The 22222-nt window shown below is 39.1% G+C and overlaps 1 protein-coding gene and 1 long non-coding RNA gene across 11 annotated transcripts in view; one reads left to right on the plus strand and one right to left on the minus strand.

Moving 5' to 3' along the window:
- CCDC141 (coiled-coil domain containing 141) overlaps positions 1–22222 on the minus strand; it is a 213645-nt gene that overhangs the window by 69529 nt on the left and 121894 nt on the right. For all 4 annotated transcript variants that reach the window (XM_054506112.2, XM_045868431.3, XM_054506111.2 and 1 more), the window contains exons 10-11: positions 13980–14152; positions 694–835 (exon numbers count right to left, since the gene is read on the minus strand). In XM_054506112.2, the coding sequence (XP_054362087.1) occupies positions 694–835; positions 13980–14152 (315 nt within the window). The remainder of the gene's footprint in view (positions 1–693; positions 836–13979; positions 14153–22222) is intronic.
- Positions 1–22222, plus strand: part of LOC123839068 (uncharacterized) — a 108927-nt gene that overhangs the window by 22867 nt on the left and 63838 nt on the right. The window lies entirely within an intron of this gene.

Below are 22222 nucleotides of genomic sequence, written 5' to 3' on the forward strand. Positions count from 1 at the left end.
ATGTCCCTGAGCTAGTTTTCGCTGTACATCCCAGCTACAGATAAGCAATTTTTTATTTAGCCAAACAGCAGCTGCCTGGTTTTATTCCTCTTTGAAAACGGGAAATAAATTTCTCCTGTACCAAGTCATTGTATCCACTCTGCAGAAAAAGGATTTTCACATGTATGTTTTTATTTGGAATGGCCATGTCCTTTGTGCTGACCTGCTTCAATAAAGTATGATAATGACAACTTTTCCCTGGAAATCCCTAAAACATCACTTTTGGTATTTATGTGCCGTCCTCATGTTGTATGATACCATGTTAACTGAAATGTGTACATATTGGAACCAGGCACAGGCCCACATAAAACAAGGACACGGTCCCAATATGCACACGGTTCAGTTCTATGCAGAGCAAGAACTATATTTGTGTGTACGTGTTCAGGGCTGGCTGGTGTGGCGGGGAGGATTACACAGCAAGTTTCAGCAACCTGAGAGAGGAATGGTTGCTGAGCAGTTGTGAACTATATAACTCTATGCTGCTCAATGATAAAACCCAATGTGGAACCTAAGGGAAGCCAAAGGAGATGTGCCACCATCCTCCCACCATGCCCCACGCTGCAGGTGCGGTACCCAGTATCACCTTGTCTAGTATCACCAAGGAAGGAGCTGCATCTAAGTAGTAGCCAACGGAGGGCACATTTAAGAGACTACCTTCTTGAGGTGGCCCTCCACCGAGGCAGTTAATTGCTGTTTCTTAAGAGCAAATTCTTTGTGCGCTGAACACTGTTGGGTCAGTTGGTCCACTCGCCTCTCAATGCATCCCATCATCTCGCGGACTCCAGTCACCCGAGAGCTGAATGGAACAAGTCAGCTGTTAGTTCACCCTGCTCTGATAGGGAAGCCCCAGGAACAGGGAACATTCAAAGTGGGTCTGCTCTTTCATGATAGGGATGAGTCGATAAAAGTTATCAAGCTTCAGGCTTCAGGATAACAGAAGTTAAGTAACATTAAATTATGTTCCCTTGTTTAAATCAGTCAGTCCTGTGGGAAAAGATGAGTTATGGGTTTTTGCAAAATGGTCTAGTCTTTTTTTCTAAAGGTTTACTTTTTAATATTTCTCTAAGATACTTTGAGAACCCTATGGCAAAAAGCACAGTATGTTTGCCAAGAATTTTTCCTGGGGGTGTGATTCAAAAGCTTCATTTATCTAAAGATGCTCTTTGAATAGAAATGGGGATCAGCCAGTTAACAAACCATTTACTAATCCAATAGGGTAAAATATTTATGTAACACTAAGTTCCTTGTTCTCGATGATGACGGATGCTCAAGGCTATATTCATTAAGTGAAAACGAAGTTATCACCAACAATTAGGAATCTAATGTACTTGTTCATAAAAAAAGAGACTGAGTCTCACATTGTCATTTTTCACCTCTCATGAGAAAGAGAAAAGTGACATGAAAGCTCATAAAACACACATGCCTTTAGAACAACAAATGACCTTAGAGTCAGATCCCATTTGCTCTGGCCTAAAGATAAATTAGCAAGTTTCCTACCCATGTCCAATGTAGGCCCACCAGCCATGCAAAACAATGAAGGGAGGTTGCTGGTGGAACGAGCACCTTTTAATTTGTCCACCTACCCCTAAGACAGAGGCTCTCCTACTACATAAGAAATTGAAGCCTTCAATTTTGTGTCAGTCATTTCCTTCAAATACTAATAAAGATTAACCTGATAACTCTGAAATTTAATTACCCAAAGTTAAAAAAGATCTTGGAGTGAGGTACAGATTTCATTAATTTTACCTCAAATAATTAATTTATGACTCTGTAAAAACGAATTTAATTAATAATGAAATGAGGGCAAGATCTCATATGACTGAGAGATAAAGTAACTTCACAGGAATGACAATAAAGCTGCCAAAGGGGTGAGAGTTCATCAGGCAGCTTGAAAATCCTGTCGGATGTGTGTCCTGTGGGTACCACTGGGGCCCCAGAGATGTTTAACCGGGGAGAGAAAATGAAACCACTGTGAGGAATCTTACTCCTGACACATAATGTTCCACAGATGCTACACTTACAACAATCAGTTTTGCATTTTAATAGCTCAGGGATGGTGAAAAGTATAATCAAGAAATCAGGAGGGTTTTATAGAAATAATTCTAGTGATACTTAAGTCTACAAATTTTGTAAATAAAAGCAGTGTATTGGTAATACCAATCGTATTTTGGTTAGGTTTTAGATTTTGGGACATGATATACTAAAAAAGCACTTAAAGCCCAGTTGGCCTATGTATTATAAGTTCCAAGTTCTCTGTAGAATATGCAAATCTGGAATGAGAAAGACCAGTAACAAAGAAAAGTGAAGTAGCTGCAATGTGGAAAGAAGATACAGAGAACAGTTAGTGAAAGTAAACATTTTCTAAAAACAATGAGCGCTACTGTGGCAAGGCAGCATTTTTAATGTTTTAAATAGTCTCTTTTCTAATTCTCATTACTACCCTATCATCTGGGTGTAATTGTTATCTCCATTTTGTAGATGAGCAAACTGAGGAACGAAAGGCTCAGTAACTTGCCCAGGTCACCATTATTAAGTGGCAGAGCCTGGATTTGAACCTGTTCATCTGATCTCAGAGTCCACACTCTTGACACATGATGGGATGGGAAGGTATTCGTCCTCTAAGATTTCACCTTCACTCGAGTTGACTGTTAATGGAAACAGGATTAGCCTGACTGGCATGTTCTTTTGAAATTGGCTGGCTTCTCCAAAGCAATATCTGCCTGTAGTTTGCGAAGTGACCACTAGAGGGACACTTGTCCAACTTCATGTTTTAAAGGAACCTTCCAGCAGAGACAGAAATGGGGAAACAAAACCAGATCAAGCATTCCTTTTGTGAAAATATTGCTCTTTAGCAACTTGCAATTTTAATTTAGATGAATCACAACCAAGCAAATGCAATCTCTCTGTGTCTTTGGAAGGACGACTCCTTTTCAATTTTTCAGTGACCTAGGAGGTTGGGTCTCATTTTGTGGTGATTTTTGCCTTATCATATATATCTATTGCATTGTAAATTCTGTTTTTTTTTTTTAAGGGGGGGCTGGAGGGGCAGAGGGAGAGGGAGAAAGAGAATAATGGAGCCCGATGCAGGGCTCAATCTCACAACCCTGAGATCATGACCCCAGCCGAAATCAAGAGTCGGGGGCTTAAAACCCTGAGCCATGCAAGTGCCCCACATTGTAAATTCTTTAAGGGAAAGGACAACATTCTTTTCATCCATATATCCTCTGTAGCCCTGAGCATAGAGACTTGTTAGTGGATCAATGCATATTTTCAAATTAAATAAAATACACTTTAATCAAAATTTAAGGGAAGAGAAGATATAGATTTAAGAAGAACATATGCACAGAGAGTTACTGTATAAAAATGTCACTAATGAAGTCTTCAATTGTTTTTAAACAATGATGACTTTGCCCTTTGCCCACTTACAGAAGTTTTAAACTATCCAAAGACTGACGAATTTCTTCTTGGACATTTGGCATTTATCATTAGGTTGAGTGGGACCTCCTCTATTTAAAGCCTCAGAGGGGCCCACTGAATCGCCTTGTTTGGCTGTGTGTTATTGCCTGTCCAGGGTACGCTCTACTCTTTTTTTTTTATTCTTATGTTAATCCCCTACATTACATCATTAGTTTTAGATGAAGTGTTCCATGATTCATTGTTTGTGCATAACACCCAGTGCTCCATGCAGAATGTGCCCTCCTCAATACCCACCACCAGGCTAACCCATCCTCCCACCCCCCTCCCCTCTAGAACCCTGTTTGTTTTTCAGAGTCCATCGTCTCTCATGGTTTGTCTACCCCTCCCGATTTCCCCCACTTCATTCTTCCCCTCCTGCTACCTTCTTCTTCTTCTTCTTCTTCTTTTTTTTCTTAACATATATTGCATTATTTGTTTCAGAGGTACAGATCTGATATTCAACAGTCTTGCACAATTCACAGCGCTTACCAGGGGTACGCTCTACTCTTACTTGTAACTTAGACCCCTTCCTCAGTACAAGGAGTTCTGAATTATCTTGCTTACCCTATCCAGCTCTGGTTTTCTTTCCCCAGTGTCAGCTAGATCATGTGTCTGATCAGGCAGTAATCTCTTCCCTCTCCCTTATTCCCAATGGGCATGTATCTGTCACACCTCTAACCCCATGGCCACTCCCTCTCTCCCACAGTTCTTTCTTACTAAAAAACCTAATGTGCACGTTACAACCAACTCTGATTCCATCAGTTTCAGTTTGGAACATTAAACACTGATTCCAGACTTTTCTTTTGAACATTCCAGAACATTTTAAAACATGTAATAGCATGCATATTGGCAATTTTCTCAGAGCCTGAAAAGCAGATGGTTTGATCAAAGGAAAAATATGACCTCACTCTCTGCCAGCAATTCTTACATGAACTGAAAATAAATTACTAGAATTCCATCAGTCACTCAGGAATGAGTCTTATTCCTTCCCAGGTATATTAACTGGATGATAGGGCAAGAACAGAGGGCGGATAATAGAACTTGATTGGACGAAGTACCCTGTCATTTCGTTCTGACTCTGAAGCCACCTGCTCATGTACGGCCTCACTGGGTGGGAGAGGGGTTAACAATGGACTTCTGGGTCTAAGAGTCTGTGGGTCTACAACTTGCATTGTATATACTGATTGATCTTTGGGTTTTCTCTATACGAATGGATTAGATGGTGCCTGTCTGTGCATGGACATGAAGTACACCAGATTATTCCTGATGCTGACTTTGACTTTTCCAAGCACCACAGATACTCAGAAATGACAGACTGTGAGGGCTTCTTCAGACATTTGTTAGAAATTCCATCATGGGAGCATTTTCTCCCCTACTCACTGAGCCAGTAGAGGAGAGGGAAGGGGGAAGAAAAATGCTTGACTTTTTTTTCTAAAGAGCAGAGACATATTGACTCCTGGCTCAAAAATAGACGGTTCTATTTGTTGAATGGGAGCAGTTGCCCCATCTCTGCATCTGTTGCAAATTGGGGCTGGGGGAGGGGAGCCAATCCCAATGTTAATGTGTTCTAATGATTCTTTCCGGAGAATGGCAAGTTGCTTTCAAACCTTTCATAAATTACTATTGGCAGCCCATCTGGATTAGGAGCTGAACCAGATGGTAAGCACTTGACAGCTTACTCTCTCATCCGAAGGAATCAGCTGATCATAGTTTTCTTTTTGTCTGTGAACAAATTATACTCTGAAAATGGAAAAAAAAATTTTTTTTCCTTATCTTTAGCTTGCTTCTTCTTTTGATAGGGACCCAAACAGTGTCCCTTCATGTTTATAATCTTTATTTTGGAGGAAATAACAGCTACTGTCTAGTTTTCATCCCTACTTTGAAAAAAAAGTGCCACTCATACTGTAGAAGTGGAATGTATGTTTTTACCATTTTTTTTTCTCTGACTTAAGTTAGTCATGTTGCGAATGCCTCATTACCAAAAAGTAGTAAGTGGGGCTGAAGCTACAGATCTCCTGCGTTCTGGTCCAGATGCATGACAAGCTCCACTCCCAGGAGGACACAGACAGCAAAAGATGTCCTGCGCGAAGGGTACCATAGCTAGGATTCTACCTGAAATCAGTAACAGGGAGGGCATTCTCCCTCCTTGTAAAAGGTTGGAAAATGCTATCTCCAGCTGGCGCTGGGTCCAAGAAATCAGACACATCAGGGCAGTCGGGAACCCCGCCCCACCTCCTGCTGTATCTCTGAGAGCCACAGCTTCTCCATGGGTGACCCTGACCAGACAATACAATCTGGACGGAAGACACGGAGTTCAGGGGGAAGTCACTGCAAAGCCGTTAAGGAGGAAGAGCTAAGAGCGGAGAACAAAGCAGAGAAAATAAACAAAGAACAAGCACCTCCCACTCCAGATGAGAGTACAATCTAAAATTTCAAAACACACGAGGAATATAAATCCTAACAAAAGACAACTCAACAATTGAGAGATAAATGTACTCTGTCTGAAACAAAAGCCAAGTAGAGCAATCTGAAAATGACCTTAACATAAATACACCTGAGATCATTAGAAAGACAAAGAAAAAACCAACACCCATAATTAAAGAACAAGAAGCTCTGAAACAAAAACAGTTTGAAATAAAACAAAAGTAGCTATAAAAAAAATGAGTTAGAAATCTCAGAAATGAAATCAATGTGGTTATAAAAACTAGAAAAAAAAAAAATCAAAGGGAAAACCAGTGGGAGGGATTCCCTGAGGGCACAGAGTAAAGGCTGACAGAATGACAAGTCCGGAAGGCAGTTCTGAGTTCTGAAGGGCAGACCCAGAGGCTCCAACTTCTCTACGAGGAGTTAAAGGAGAAGAGAAAAGAGAGAACAATGGAAAATCAATTTTTAAAGAGATAATCCCTGAAAATTTTCCATGATTGATGACAGAAATCCTCAGAAAAAAAGGGACATAGCAAGAACTAAACAGACCAATATTCTCATTTAAGATAATTTGGAAAATATGAAATTACATTTTAATGTAGTTCCTTCCAAAAGGTTTTTCTCTTTGCAGTCCTTTTCTCCCTCCAAAGTTAGAATGATGCTATCTACGCAATTTGGATCCTGACATTATATGGCGAGGATACTCTGTCTTCAAATAAACCTCAAAAACACTTTCCATATTGGCTTAGAACATTCTACAATGTGCGTGCCCTGAAACTATTCAAATGTTTCCCTATTTTCTGGGACTATTTAGGGGGTTTTCAGGTTTGCACTATTATAAACAGCACTGTGATGAACATTTTATTCATAAAAAGGCCCACTCACTTCTCTCCCTTGCTCTTTTCTGTTTTTGTTTTTTGTTTTTTGTTTTTTCCCTCTCTAATCTGAGAGAACTTTTCTAGAGCATCCAGTGCATAGATTTCTGCCCCTTTAGTCAGCCTTCCTCTCTAGACTCTGCAGCTTCAGATCTTCTTACTCTGGGATGCTTGCTACTTCACATCACATCATCAACATCATCAACGAATATATTCATACTGTAGTGAGTGACTCCTAGATATTTTACAAGAACCTAATCGAATTATGCCTAGATTTAAGGGAAAGTGTGAACTTTGCATGTTTTCCATACTAACAGTTTCAAAATTATAAAAGCCTATACAATGTTCCAGGCCCAGATTGCAGTTAGGACATTTACTCAACCTCTAAAAAGAACAACTTAATATACACTTGAAAATATGTGGAAAGTGGCTGAGTAAGTCCTTAAATGCTTGGCAGAACTCCTCTAAAATGCAACCATAGATAACTGTATCAGGCAAAGGAAATTTCTGTTTTTGTTTCTTTGTTTTGTTGGAGGGTGGGGATTATTCTTGTTTTCCACTTAGGATCTTTTAAAAATATTTTTACTATGGTAAAAGCTTTCTTTTTAATATCATACCAGCACCATAACATTTCAAATCAAGCCACCTAGTTTGTAAATACTAAGATAAGGAACATAAAAAAAGGCTTCCCACATGGTTGACCTTGAAGGCTGATCTCAAAACAAGGTCATGAGCTGGAAGAGGAGGCGACAGCTGTTACGAGTCAAACAACTAAGTAATGATTCAGAACACCACAGAATGAAAAGTGACTCCATGAGACAGAGCTGACCAATACAAAGGAATTTAGAAAGCACTAAATGGTGGACATTGATTCTGCTCATCTTGGCTAGATGTAGAGCCTTCATCCATCTTAGATTATCAAATTCAATAATGAATCAACTTCAGCAATTCTTAAGTCCTTCACTTGACCTATCCTGATCACAGAAGCTAGAGATTGTGTCTCCCTCCCAAAATTTGCAGGGAAGGGGAGACTTGAGTGAAACTCACGGAGTACATTTTAAGCATGCCAGAATAAAAAAAAAAAAGAATCCATGTGACCAGGCTCCTTGTTATCGATTAAAGTGGAGTGAAAGGAATAGACAGAGAGCTAGCCAGCTAACATAGTGGTTCAGGCCTGCATTCCAGGACTCACTTTGCCTCTTACTACCATGTGACAGGTAGCAGGGAAAGTTATTGAACCTCTCTGTGCCCTAGCTTCCTCGTCTGCAAAACAGAGGCAATGATAATAGTAGTACCCATAGGACAGAGTGGTTTTCAGGACTAAATTTTTTAATGTATATAAAGCACACAAGTGTTTGCAGTTGTTGCCAATGAGTGTTGGAATAGTCTAACTTTCACCTGCTATGATCTTGTCTTCTGCTCCTCTCTCCTACCACCTTCTTCTCCAGCCACACTGCACTGCCTTCTGTTACATCTTTGCTGTTGTTCTGCTAGGTCCACTCATCTCCCAGCTGTGTGTGGTAGCTCCCTCTCCTTGAAGAATCTTTACCTGACTACAACATCCCCATGGTCCCCTCCCCACAGTGACTCTCTATCCCACCTCACCTTTATAGTACTCATTGCTGTGCAAGAGTATCTCATTTCCTGATTTAGCTGTTGGTTGGCTGTTTCTTCCTATTAGAATATAAACAGCATGAGGGCAGACATTTCCCCTACTGCATTAGATGCATGGGAGCACCTGATTTATAAAAGATGCTCAATAATGTTTTTGGAATACATAAATGAATAAATAAATAAACCATGTTCTGTCTAAAGTTCGTTCCATTCACCATATCAAACAACAGAAGTAGTGGTAGCCAACATAAATGAAAATTGTGAAAAGAGAATACAAAACCCCAATTAACTCTTGTTTTTATTTCTTTAGAAAATATAAATATATGAAGATTAACATTAAGTAGGTAATAAGTGTTAGATCAAAACAAACAATACTAAAGTTAAACCACAACAAACTATCAGTCAGGATGAGGTTCATAAGCTTAAATTCACCATAACGAGGTAGAATGAACTGGTAAGTCTCTTCTGCAAAGATAGAGATTGAGTCAACACTGAAGCAAGTTTACTTGTAAATCTTAAGTTAATTTTAGCAAACAGGAAAAGGCGAATGGATATTGCACAAGATGGTCTTGTATGTTTTTTAGTTCTGTATTGTTAGCTACACAGAGAGAAATGAGGAGATCCCTTGATTTTGTCCAATTATGGAAAACTTCACCCTCATACAAGGTCTCCAACCTAGGACTTCCAATCACCACAGCCTCCTGTGGCTTAAGGAATGCATAATTCTGCTTGGTAGCAGACCCCCTTTGGCCTGTCTTTAGACATGCTACTCAAAGACGATGCCAAGTGAAGCTTTGGAAGAGGTGAGGGGGACCAGAAGCCAGGAACTTAAACTTCAGTGTAAGTCTAAGTTTGACCATTATCAGATGCAGTAACCTGCGTCATTACTAAATGCAAATGAATGTACAAAGATGTCTTTAAAATTAAAGTTTAGTTACGTTAGATGACAGATATTATACTTTGAAAAGATAATAAATTATTTAGCAATGATTCAGAATTATCACCCGATTATAGGGAGAAAATAGAAAAGCAAGGAAACATGTCAACACCATTATTTATTTTGTGAGGCTGCTCCAACTTCAAAGGTGTTTGATTTCAGGATAGAAAAACAGTGTGGATCTGTTCCTAATAAGGCAATAGTTACAGAAAAGTAACAATAAAGGTCTCAGATTTTTACTGGAAGCATCGTCTCAGATAAATGTGAACTCTGAAGTCCTATTTTGTTGACTAACAGGAAAAAAAAAGATCTAAAGGTCTCTGAAATTCCTATCTGCCCTAATACTAAATTTTGCCTTTTATTACCTTAAAATAAATGCTTGTCTCTCCTATTTCAAATACAACATTCCCCAGTTTGTGAAAATGAATATAATGTGGTGCTGCTGACTCTATTGTGATTATTTGAAACAACCATGTGACTCTTCGTATTTTGCTTTTAAGCTCTTTGTAGAGAAGGTTAAAAAAAAAAGTGAACCAATTGCTAAGAGTAGTGGTTTCATTCGATTAAAAAAAAAAACCCTCCATTTTACAGATGAGGAAAGGGTTTCAGAAAAGTTAAGTTTAAAAGTCATGGCATTGTTTTGGTCCTAAGAATGCATGAAATAGAACTCCTTTGATACTAAATCTTATGTTTCTTATCCATACCAGTTTTCAAATGTCTGATAATGGGGACTTTAGTCTTTTGTGTCCTCGAAGTGTGGCTGACATTCAGAAACCTAGGATGCCATGCAATGTTCAAGGACATGTACTTTTCTCTGCTGAAATTGGCAGTATGTTTACTCCCATGGCCAATGTTCTAAATTCTACCTTCACTCCAGCAGTGTCAGCAACTTGAAATCTCCTTCTTAGGTTCTGCTTCCTTCCTATGATGGTGACCCACACCGTTGAACAGATGAATCATTAGATGAGGAAAGGAAGCAAGTCTCAAATGTAATGCATGGGACTGAGGTCCGTAGCTATGTGTGGCTTTAGTTTGCTACCAAGATGCAAATGCATTTCAATTCAGTTTTTAATGGATTTCTATTCTACATCTACCTTTTGAATCAAAAATGTCCTTTGCCAGGTAACAATTTCACTTTACCTTCAGTTCCTCCTGCAAAATGGAAAAATAGTATTGATTTGTAAAATACTGTGACATCTCAGGGCAACCAAACACCTTGGAACTACTATGAAAGCTTGTATATCTAGGATGTTGACAGAAACCATATTGATAATAATTTCTATTTTTTAAATCTAGTTACCTAACAATTTTAATTCAAGTTTCTTGAAACAGTCCCTAACTATTGCTTCTTCTATTAAGATTCAGTCTGCAGCCTGAAGAAAAGAATTGTAGATGCCCTTTCAAAAAAAAAAAATATATATAGCATATATATATAACATATATATTATATATGTATAAATTAAGACTACAAAGAATAAAGAAGGAGAAAAGGATGAGACTAGCCAAGTAAATAAACATGTTGACCATGACAAAGTGGGTGGCTAAAAGCAGTCACTAAAGCCTTGAAAACAGGATGCAATATAAAATATAAGCACTTACCTTTTATATTTGAGTATTGAAGATGAAACATTACTAATTAGAGCAAGTTTAAGGGTAATAAGTTTTGACCAGTTTAAGGGTAATAAATTGTGACCAGCTTTCCAACTCCAGGAGCTAAGCATTAACACCGAACAGGGAACTTTAGTTTCTGGCCAGAAGCGGGGACTAGATTTACCCTCATGCCTGAAATGACTAGAAGAATAGACAATGGATGTGAAACAATATTTCTCAGACACTGAACAATAGGTAGCCCAGGATGGTGATCCCTGAGAGAAGGGAAGTGAATGAGATATGCCTTATGATTACATCAGTTTATTGCCTGAGAGGGAATTTCCAGACCAAAGCTCAGGGAGGTGGAACCCAAAGAGAGCCCGGAGGTCTTGCTGAGTTGAGGAGACAGGGCTCACCCTTTCAGAGGCCAAGGAACCTGGAATTTCTGGGGCAGCATACAAGAGACAGATTTCCAAAGATCTAGGGAAGGGTCTTGGGCTGCCTCCTGCCTCCTAATGCATTTTTACCCATGCATTAAAGGAAACTGCCCAAGCCAGGGAAAAGTACAAGTAAAGAGCAGCCTAAATAGAGTATCTGTGCTTTGAGACTCACTTGTAAAACCGACATGGAATGACATGGGACCATTCCCCAAATTCCAACTGGAGACCTCACCAACTTAATCCAATCATCACGACTCAGATCAGTGTCTGACATGTACCCTGAGTCCAGGCACCCTACAGGATAGCTTTTTTTTTTTTTTTAAGATTTTATTTATTTATTTGACAGAGACACAGCAAGAGAGGGAACATAAGCAGAGGGGAGTGGGAGAGGGAGAAGCAGGCTTCCCGCCAAGCAGGGAGCCCAATGTGGGGCTCGATCCCAGGACCCTGGGATCAAGACCTGAGCCAAAGGAAGACGCTTAATGACTGAGCCACAGGATAGCTTCTGCATGGTGCAAGACACATACACATTCTGGAAGACTGGACCTTTAAGCAGGGGAGAGGAGAAAGGAGTGTGCCCACACTTTGGGGCCAGATATGGGTGTGCTGGGGCTCCTGGAGCAGAGCCAACACACCATTACCTGATGTATGGCTTGGAGGGAAAGTAAAGAGACTTCGTAGCTATAGTTGTTAGTTTTCAAAAGGGGAGAATCATTTCCCCTTCTCATAGCTTCAGCTGTTTGGCTCCTGTTGGAAGACCCTGGATTATTTCTGATCTTGGCTTTACATAGTCCCATGGCAACCATCACAAGCCCTGGCTAAATATCTCTGTCCAGATTCAGACTGTCTTTTGAAAAGAAAATTCCCTAAACCCAAATTTACCAAATCAACACCTTTTAACACATCTAAAATAGAACAGAATGAAGATTTAAAGAGAAATAAAGTCTTTTTAAAAAGTAAAGAAAATAAAGAAAGAGAAATAAAGTAATTTTACCACACTTGACCTATTTAATTATTCTTCAAATTTAATGTCTTTGAGTTTCAAGAAGATTGTTGATATGGAAGAGAAACAATCTCATTTGCACACATCTTTTTGTCTCCTTCTGTTAAAATGTAAGCCCTGCCTTCATTTCTTCCTATATAATACATGTTCCATCATCTGCCCCAGCATCTCCCTTTTCTCTTCCAATCCTGTCCTTTCTCATATGTTCCCATTGCGTCCTCTTTCTAAGGTCCTTCTCTCTCCTCATTTCCACCCAGATCTAAACCTACTCCTGATACACTCACCAAAAGTGCTCATGAAAACAACCTGCCCTAGCATGCTGGTTAAGAGCATGGGGTCTAGGGCCCATGCCCTTGGCTTCAAATTCAGACTCTGCCACTAACTGGCTGTGTGACCTTTTGCAAGTTACTTAGCCTCTCTGTGTTTCAGTTATTTATGCAAGGAGAACATTCATAGTTCAATGGTCCCTTCCTTATCTGCAGATTTGTTTTCTGTGGTTTCAGTTACCCATGATTAACTACGGTCCAGAAGATGATCCTCCTTCTGATCTAACGTCAGGAGGTCAGTAGTAGCCTAACACTACGTCACAATGCCTATGTCATGCACCTCACTTCATCTCACCATGCAGGTATTATCATCTCACATCGACACAAGAAATGTGAATACACTATACTAAGAAATTCTGAGAACAAGAAAGTGAGAAATCACATTCACATAACTTTCCTTACAGTATATTGTTACAAGTGTTCTATTTAATTATTAGTAACCACTGTTAATCTCTTACTATGCCTAATTTATAAATTAAACTTTATCACAGGTATGTACATATAGGAAAAAAACATCGTGTGTGTGTGTGTGTGTGTGTGTGTGTGTATATATATATATATATATATATATATATATATATATATATATATATATATATATAGGGTTTGGTACTATCCGTGGTTTCAGGCATCCACTGGGGGGGACATACTCCCCCCTGGATAAGGGGGTCTACTCTTGTGGGTCTTGTAGAGCTGCTGTGAGGATTAATGACAGAATGTTCCTAAGCTTCCTGGCACAGTGCCTGGCACATGGTGGACACTCAGTTTTTTAAAAAGTGACCTATTGTTATTATTAATAATGTCATCTTTTATTTAGGGTTTTGCTTGGTGAGCCACCAAGATCATAAATGAAAGGGAATTTAGGTACTCGGGTATTTGGGTATTTTTTTTTCCAGAAAGGAAAAAAGGAACAGGGTAGACTCAATGTTCATGAATTAAAAGGGAGAAAGAAACCCCAAAGAGGTGCTGGGCTATGAAAAGCACTGAGAATTAAGCTCTGTTTCTTCTTTTGTCCTTTCTTTCTCCCCACCTCAGAAACTCATAGAGAAAAAAGCTTTAGCATCTTTGGGTCCTCAGGCTCAGAAGATGGGCTCACTTCTGGATGAACAATGCTGTGTTCAGAATCACTGGTGACCAACATTCAATAGATCCTTTTAAGCCATGTCATAATGCAGCAAAACATCAGAAGCAGAAAAAAAATCGTGCAACTTAATTTTTTAACAGGTTGTGGAAACTGTGAAAAAGCTTGTTACACTGAGGAAGAAATAGACTTACCTACAGGAGTCTACTTGGCTGATTAAGGCTTGTCCCTTTTGCAAAGCATCAGCTGTGCAGTCTTTAATTTCTCTGTGTAATTCCTCATGCCTCGCTGCCAAGACAGGCAGACTTAAACCCTCTGATTTAAGGAGCTTAAGGTAAGCTTCAACTCTCCCAAGTACATCGAATGCCTGCCAAAGAAAACATACTTTCATTTTCTGCTTTTCTACTTTAAAATCTACATTGATGTGTACATGAAATACTAGAGATTAAACCAGCCTATTCAATTTATTAGTTTGATCATAACCAAAAACAACAATCTGAGTCTGAGAAAACAGCTGTGTAGTTTTAAGGCTTCATTTAGGGAAACTGATCATAGCTTAGCTCAGCATCGATAAATGTCAACACCATAAAGTTACCAAAAGAGTTTACACTGAGAATGTGTCTATACAACACAGTTATAACTGTGTGGAATTCCAAGAGCCAAGCTTGCTTTTTGTACTTTTTGTACTATATACAAATAATGGATGAGATATTTTAAAAATATTATGCAGACTTTCACAACCTGAACGTCTCTGTGATGCTCTTAAAAGGAAATTGCCCAGTAAACTGCACTTTGAACCGGAATCATTCTAGAGAAATATTCAAGAATTACCCCTTGTCTTTCCAAGTATAAGACCTTCTCCCTGCTGCATCCAAGACATCCCTCTGTCTACAAAGATTATTATTTGGTTCTGAAGCTGTGCAAAAACTAAGACCAAGGTAATATTTAGCTTCTGATACACAAAATAGGATTATGCAGAAAAAACATCGCCTTGCAAACCAGGATATTGTCTTAAGTTTTTTTTTTTTTTTAATTCCTTTATTTTCTTCCTTTATTTAGCAGATCAACAACCAACCATGGGGGATTAAGTTTATGGAGTTAACAGAGAGTAGAGAGGAGCTATCCTTTTGTCCATTAAGGCTTAGTTGGCATTAAGATGGAGGAGTATCTGATATGAAGGCAGTAAAAGAAGGCCAGGGTAATATGAGGAAAATAGAAGGAGAGCAAAGTGCAGTGGTCTTCATAAGTGTCCTGAGAGCATGTTTCAGACTCTGGGCCTGGACAGCAGGAGCTGAATTAGGTACGTTGAAGAAAAGCTGCATGGCAAGGGAACACTTGCCATGTTGCCCTTTGGCACTAGTGGAAGAAGCCACCCAATGGGATGCTCCATACCAGTCTGGAGGACACTCCTATCCCAGTAAGCCTGATGGTGCCACAGTCAGCAGTCTAGCCTTCCTGGAATGTTGAGTTGGAAGCCATTGAGCTTGGGAGGGGCCCACCAGGTGTAGTAGGAAGAGTCACAGAAGACTCATGAGAAATGAAAGTGGTTGGCCTCGTGGGTCTAGTCACCACTGAGACCTGAGGAGGGGCCAGAGGAGTAAGGCCGAGTTGATGCTGAGAGAACACAGGTTAAGCCAAAGGTGGAGGCGACAGCCATGGAGCTGTGTGAATGTGCTCATGCGCCTGCACCTGGCTGCCATCTAAGAGAGGGTTTGACGTCAGAATCAGAACTGGACAAAATTTGAATTTACAAATGAAATCTCTCCAACACTGTCCCATCACTTATATGTTGATATTCTGTATTCCCATCAATTTCCTCATGTCTCCTGAATCTGTTCTTTCTGATCACTTAAAATGTTTAAAACAACATCATTCCCCTTTATTTAGATGATAGGAAGTAATAATATCAACTCCAGTTTAATGAGAACTGACATGTTCTCCTTCTATACTCTGTGGTTCATGATTACTTTCCATACAGCCAACAAACATTTTGGAATGTCTGCTGAGTTTCAGGCACATTGTCCTGAATGGCCCTAGATGGAAGTGAGAAATCTCCATTGTATGGTGGGGGAAACTGAGCCTCAGAAATTAAACAAACTGCATAAAGTGATACTTCTACTAAGTGGCAGATTTGGTCTCTGTCCTCAATTTTCCTGGCCCTCAGGTCCCTGCTCTTAAACCGTGGCCCATGGAACCATGTGGCAAAAGATTACCAGGGCAGGCTTCAGAAAGAAGGGACATTTCCAAGGAGCCCATTCATCTTAGGTGGAAAAAGTGGAGATTTTAAAACTTTTTTTTTTTTAAAGATTTTATTTATTTATTTGAGAGGGAGAATGAGAGAGAGAGAGCATGAGAGGGGGGAGGGTCAGAGGGAGAAGCAGACTCCCTGCTGAACAGGGAGCCCGATGCGGGACTCGATCCCGGGACTCCAGGATCATGACCTGAGCCGAAGGCAGTTGCTTAACCAGCTGAGCCACCCAGGCGCCCTAAAACTTAACTTTTTATAAATAAGTGTCTACCTTTCCTTCTTGTGGGTGAGAAAAGATAGGGAGAAAGGTTGAGTGATTTCTCTTACACTGTATAGGACTGGAAAAGGAAGATAGTTTTATTAAAGAAACTGTGAACCTGAAGACTCTTCCTTTTCTGATCCCCCTCTTTTTCTGCTGTTGGCAACAGAGCCAAATGTGTCAAGATGCTGATGTTAGAAAAGATTATTTGAATTACTTTCTCAATCTTTCCATGACACATTGAAATACCACTTGGCAATAGCCACTGTTTCTGGAATTTTGTTTTATATTTTAAATTTTTATTGCTTCTTTTGAATAGAGTCTCATGTTAATCAAAATTTAGTTTTAAAATTAAACAAAAGGGCACCTGGGTAGCTCAGATGGTTAAGCGTCTGCCTTCGGCTCAGGTCATGATCCCAGGGTCCTGGGATCGAGTCCCGCATCGGGCTCCCTGCTCCTTGGGAGCCTGTTTCTCCCTCTGCTTCTCTCTCTCTCTCTCTGTCTCTCATGAATAAATAAATAAAATCTTTAAAAAAAATTAAATTAAATTAAATTAAATTAAACAAAAATCCGGTGTAGTCAAAATTATCATGAACTCCCTTAAATCATGCTTAAAATTTAGTATATGTGAACTAGTGCTTATAGTAATACATATTCACATTGAGGATTGGAGCCATTGAGCTAGACTAAAGGAAGAAATAAAGAGAAAGTGTATATACGTAGATGTCAGGGCATTCACTTCTTTCTTCCCTTAAGATAATTCCCAAAATTCCTCGTGTGAATGGGGGAAAGAATAAAGAATTCCAAAGTGCTTTTTCTTCTCTATAAGTTTGACTCCACTGTTTTAGTATTAAGCCACTATAACCTTAATATATGTTTGTGTTGTTTTGAGAATTAAAGAAGGAAAAAAATTATATGAAAGTTAAGGCATAAGGATGGACATGGAGTAAGTACTCAGAAAATATTTTCTCGCGATTACTCTAAATCTTGATGAGACACATCTTTGAAAAGTCCCTGAGAAGAGCAGGACCATCTGCTGCCTGTCATTCATCCTGCTTGGGCCTTTCCTCCTATGGCCCCAGGGAACAGCTGCTACTCTCATATCCTTGGGCATTGGTCTCATCTTCATAGGCGTTAGACTCTAAAGCCACATGTACATTAAATGCATGTGTGAAGTGACTCCACCCCCTTCCCGAATGTTATCATAAAAGTATTATATCTCAATAATATGGGAATAAATTGAAGTGCTAAACAGTCACTAGAAGGAGGTGATATATCAAGGACCAGTATAACCCATAACTTAGAATCAAAATAGCCAAATTTTCTTCTAGGGTTTTTTCTCAAAAAGATCAAAGTGTTAGGAAAGCACTGACTTACGAATTGCTCTATGTATCACACTTGATAGAATTATGGCAGAAGAGGTTGAGTGGTTGTGTTTCTTCATTAGCTCAACAAATATATTTGCAAATAAGATGAGCTGGATACTGTAAGAGAGCTTATTCTTTATCCTTAATCCTAACTTAACCCTAATGGGAATAATCTAAACCCACAGAAATATTAAATTTAATGATTTTAAGAGGAGTCCCCTTTCAAAAAGATTATACTGTCTGTGATTGTCAGAATCCTAGGCAAAACTCATTTCTTTTATCCCCATGTAGAATTTGATGAGGAATCCATGTACCAATTCCAGAAAGGATCTAAGTATCATTGCTCTCACTTAATCTATCCCCAGAATAGAACTGAATGCTTTTCTATTTACCATAACTCTAAGGAACCTGATATACTGGATCCAGCCTGGAAAGAATCTCTTTGTCTCACATGTGGTATAGAACAGGTTATTTTTGGCAATGACACTATGACCCCCATATAAACTCCTTTGGAATTAATATTTCCTCTTCACATCCCCCTCTTTCTTCAAAGCTGGTCAAATACAGGTTTTAGGACTAGAGGCAAAAAGAAGGATATAAGCACAAGGATAATATTTTCTCTCTCTCAGTTCTAGCTCTTCTTGACAATTTTATATTGTACCACCCAGTTCTTAGGCAGATAAGGAGACCAATCAGCTCTTTCTGCTTTGGTTTGGAATGACTAAGGAGTTGCTTAGGTTTTTTTTTTTTTTTAAGATGCTAATAAAGATTTTTCTTTCCATTGTTAAGTACAAGATCCAAAGCAGGCTGGGCCAAATCAAATAGAGATGGTATCAGGACATGGCACATTTTACTCTTTTTAAAATACCTATGAGATTAATAAGTTAAGCAAGAACCATGAGTCAGCCAGGATACTTGTATCACTCTGTATCACAAAGATGCTTAATAAGTAGTATTGTTTGCTTCTAGACTAACTTATTTGAAGAGAATCAACATTATAAACAAAAAAACTCGAGCACTGCAGAACTTTGAAATTTTCCTTTCATGAGTTCCAAGGCTGGAGAATGAGTTTGGTTGGAAGCTTTATCATTACCAAGGACACAAAACTCAGCTTCTCATTAGAGCACCAAATCCCACTGTCTGCAGAGATTTCCTCTGGGTTCAGTTTTCATCAAGGCCGAAAGCTTCTGTTTCCTTTCCTAAACACCACCTGAGATAACTTCTTGTGGCTCCCAGTTTGGCAAGCTGATACTTGATTCAGGTCTTGCCCAAATCTGCCCAAGCTTTCAAATTCCAGAAAGGCAGAAGCCAAAGGGTGATGTGCTTTTCAGCTCCCAGTATTTGCTGTTTCCTGCTGGTGCTCCTGCTCATTCCTTGCTTCTCCAGGGTTGTCGCTGCTGGGCCCCAGTACGCCCTCCACGTTATAAGTGCTAGAAGGTAGCTTTGTGGTGTTAATAAGAGATGTGTAAAATCATGACTACCTAAAACTGGTTTTGGCCTCACAATGGGAAAAGCTGAAAAAACATTGGAAAAGGAGTTTTGGATTGAAAATGGCATGTATCTGATGCATTTTGTCAATACGGAATGGAGGAAGTGGATGTATTGACAAACTCTTACTTTTTCTGAGATAAGCCCATCTATGAAATGGACAAACTAGACCCATTAGTAGAACTTTATCAAGCGAGTCATTGTTTATACTTTCTGGTTTCTTTTATCTACATTGACCTAGCTTCAGGATGATCTTGAGAATATTAACATTTCCCAAGGGAAAATGTCCACTTACAATGTGTGAAGCATTTATTTTCTTTCATTTGTTCAACAAACAATTATTGAACTCTATGGAGCATGTACTCTGGTACATGCTGGGGATAGGAAAATGAACAAAAGCATTTAAGTCACGTTAGAGTGGCTAGTGCAGTATTAAATGCATATATAATGACAAAATAATGGCTGGAATGTAGTGAGTGCTTAGCCCTTCTATGCACTAGTCATGCATTAACTCATTTAGATAGCTCAATGACTCTCTCAGGTGCATATGATTATTATTTCTATTTTTTCAGATAAAAAAGCTGGATGCACAGGGAAGTTAAGTAACTGCCTAAGGTCATAGAGCTAATAAATGTCTCAGAACAGAGTCATACCTCAGCAGCCTGGCTCCAAAACCTACTATATTATTTTAGAAAAGTGTCATCCTGCAAACATTTTAAAATTTTCACTTAATACTCTACAATTCCATTTACTTGTTTATACTCCAACTCTATCCTGAAAAGATTTTGCACATTTATCACCAGTTGCAGGAACTTTCATTACTGAATGGTATTCCCTGAAGTAGATAAGGATTGTTAGACCTATTTTAGAAAAGAGAAAACTCAGGCTCAAACCGTAAATTGACTTGTCACATGGCCAGTCATTTATTCGTTCATTCAACAAAATTTGTTGAACACTAGGTGGCATGCAAAGATGATGAAGACACAATTTCTCTCTAGGGAGCACAGACAAATACTACGGGAATAATGAAAAATAAGCAATTAGTGCTGCCTGGGGACTTCTTGGAGGAGGTGGTACGAGGGTGATGACAAATCTCTTCATACAGAATTACTCCCCTTCTCAGCTATGACACAGAGATTTAGCTTGAAATTTGTGCTCCTCGTGTATTAAAGTAATGAAGCTCTCCTCTTTCAAAATTATCTCATTCCAATGACCTTGGATCAATGTAATCTCTATGTATCTATCAATGTAATGTATTTGGCCTTGCAACCCCACAGTTTCTAATATTTCACTGCTTTCAATCATTCAAATAATTATTGAGCATCTACTACCTGAAAGGCACTGTTCTAGGTGTTCTGGTGAATGCAAAGTAAAATAGACATGTTTCTTACTCTCAAAGGATTTTAATTCAGTAAAGGAAAGGAAGTCTACCCAGAAATGCCTACAATACAAGGAAGAAAATATTTAATGCCAATGGAGGGATGCAACAGTTTAAAATTGTACGTGGAAAGGAAAACAATAAATACACTCATGACTCGCTTAGAAGTCACCTGATAGCTCTACAGAGAAGGACACTCATGAGTGAGTGACAATAAAACTGAGTGTCTTTATTATAAGACTAATTAAATATGGGCTGAGCTGTGGGCTCTCGTGAGAAATGTAAGATGTTTAAGGTATTTCTTGTCTTTGATAAGTTTTTTATCATATATAAATAATTTTATGGCCATAGTTTAGCCATATTTCTCACATATTTGCTGTGGTTTAAAGAGCCCATCCCTGGGTTCTAAAACCAAAGGTTTCTAAACCATTCTCTCAGAGCGAATATAGGAGGAATTAAGACATCATTTGCTTCCATATCAGGAGGTTTGCCTCATCATGATTTAAGTCCTTAATATCTCTTCATATTTAAGGATATGTTCAGCATAAGATAGAAGCTTCTTTTTTTTTTTAATTTTATTTATTTATTTATTTGAGAGAGAGAGAGAGCACAAGCAGGGGGAGAGGCAGAGGGAGAGGAGAGAGAGGATCCCAAGCAGACTCCGTGCTGAGTGTGGAACCTGATGTGGGGCTTGATCTCACAACCCTGAGGTCATGACTCCGAGATCACGACCTGTACTGAAACCAAGAATCAGATGCTAGACCAACTGAGCCACCCAGGCACCCCAAGACAAAAACTTCTTAATCAGATGTTATTCAAGGCCTTCCTGACTCCCTGACTGCTTCTACCACTTGTCTTTCAACATTCTGGGCTTCCACCCTATATTCTTGACAAAATGAATTACCTTAGGTTTCCCCAAAAAAGGCACTACTCTGTACCACTCAGTCCTCTCCCAACCCCTTCTTGCCCCAGCTTTTCATATTTAGCTCGATGTGCACCTCCTCTAGAGAAGCCTTCCTTGACACTTTTCCCCTGGTCCTCTCCTCTGTGTTCCCTAAGGCTCTATGGTCACTCCAAAAGCTTTGGGCTTTTCCCAAAGTGCCCAGCATTCCTGTTCCCTTGCCTTTCCTCCAAACCAGACTGAGAGGGTCTTGAAGGCAAGGACTGTACCTTTAATTGCTTTAGCTAAAGTATATATATATGATGACTGAAAATAGCAGGTATACAACACATTAGCCGAATGGAAATGTAGAAGAATGGAGGGAGTTCAAAAAAAAGATGCTTTAGTTCTTTGTAAGAGAAAGGGAAGTTGTTCTAGAAAAGAGAAATCTGAGACAGTCTGCCTAAGAATTATGAAACTGGAAACATCAAGGAAAGTGATGTCCAATGACAATTAGCTTAATTTCATGAATTCATTTATATCATCTTAAATTCCTTCTGGATGGTATTTTTTTGGGTCCTCTACTTGGACAGGTTTCTTTATTCTTCAGTCTGAACAACTGGGCCATTTTACTTCATTGTTTCCCACATCTGGGCTAAAATGTATCTATTTTGAAAATGGGAGAATAGCTTATATATAAATGAAAAAAAAATGTACCAAATTTCATCCTTACTTATTTTGCTTTCATCTGAAACAATTATGTTGCTGGAGGCATTACTGGTTTGCATTGCTGTACACATCTTGAAAAAGCAACAGC

Source organism: Mirounga angustirostris, unplaced genomic scaffold (assembly GCF_029215605.1).
Source record: "Mirounga angustirostris isolate CCGP_5_RB_7025 unplaced genomic scaffold, mMirAng1.0.hap1 SCAF_3, whole genome shotgun sequence".
Taxonomy (NCBI): Eukaryota; Metazoa; Chordata; class Mammalia; order Carnivora; family Phocidae; genus Mirounga; species Mirounga angustirostris.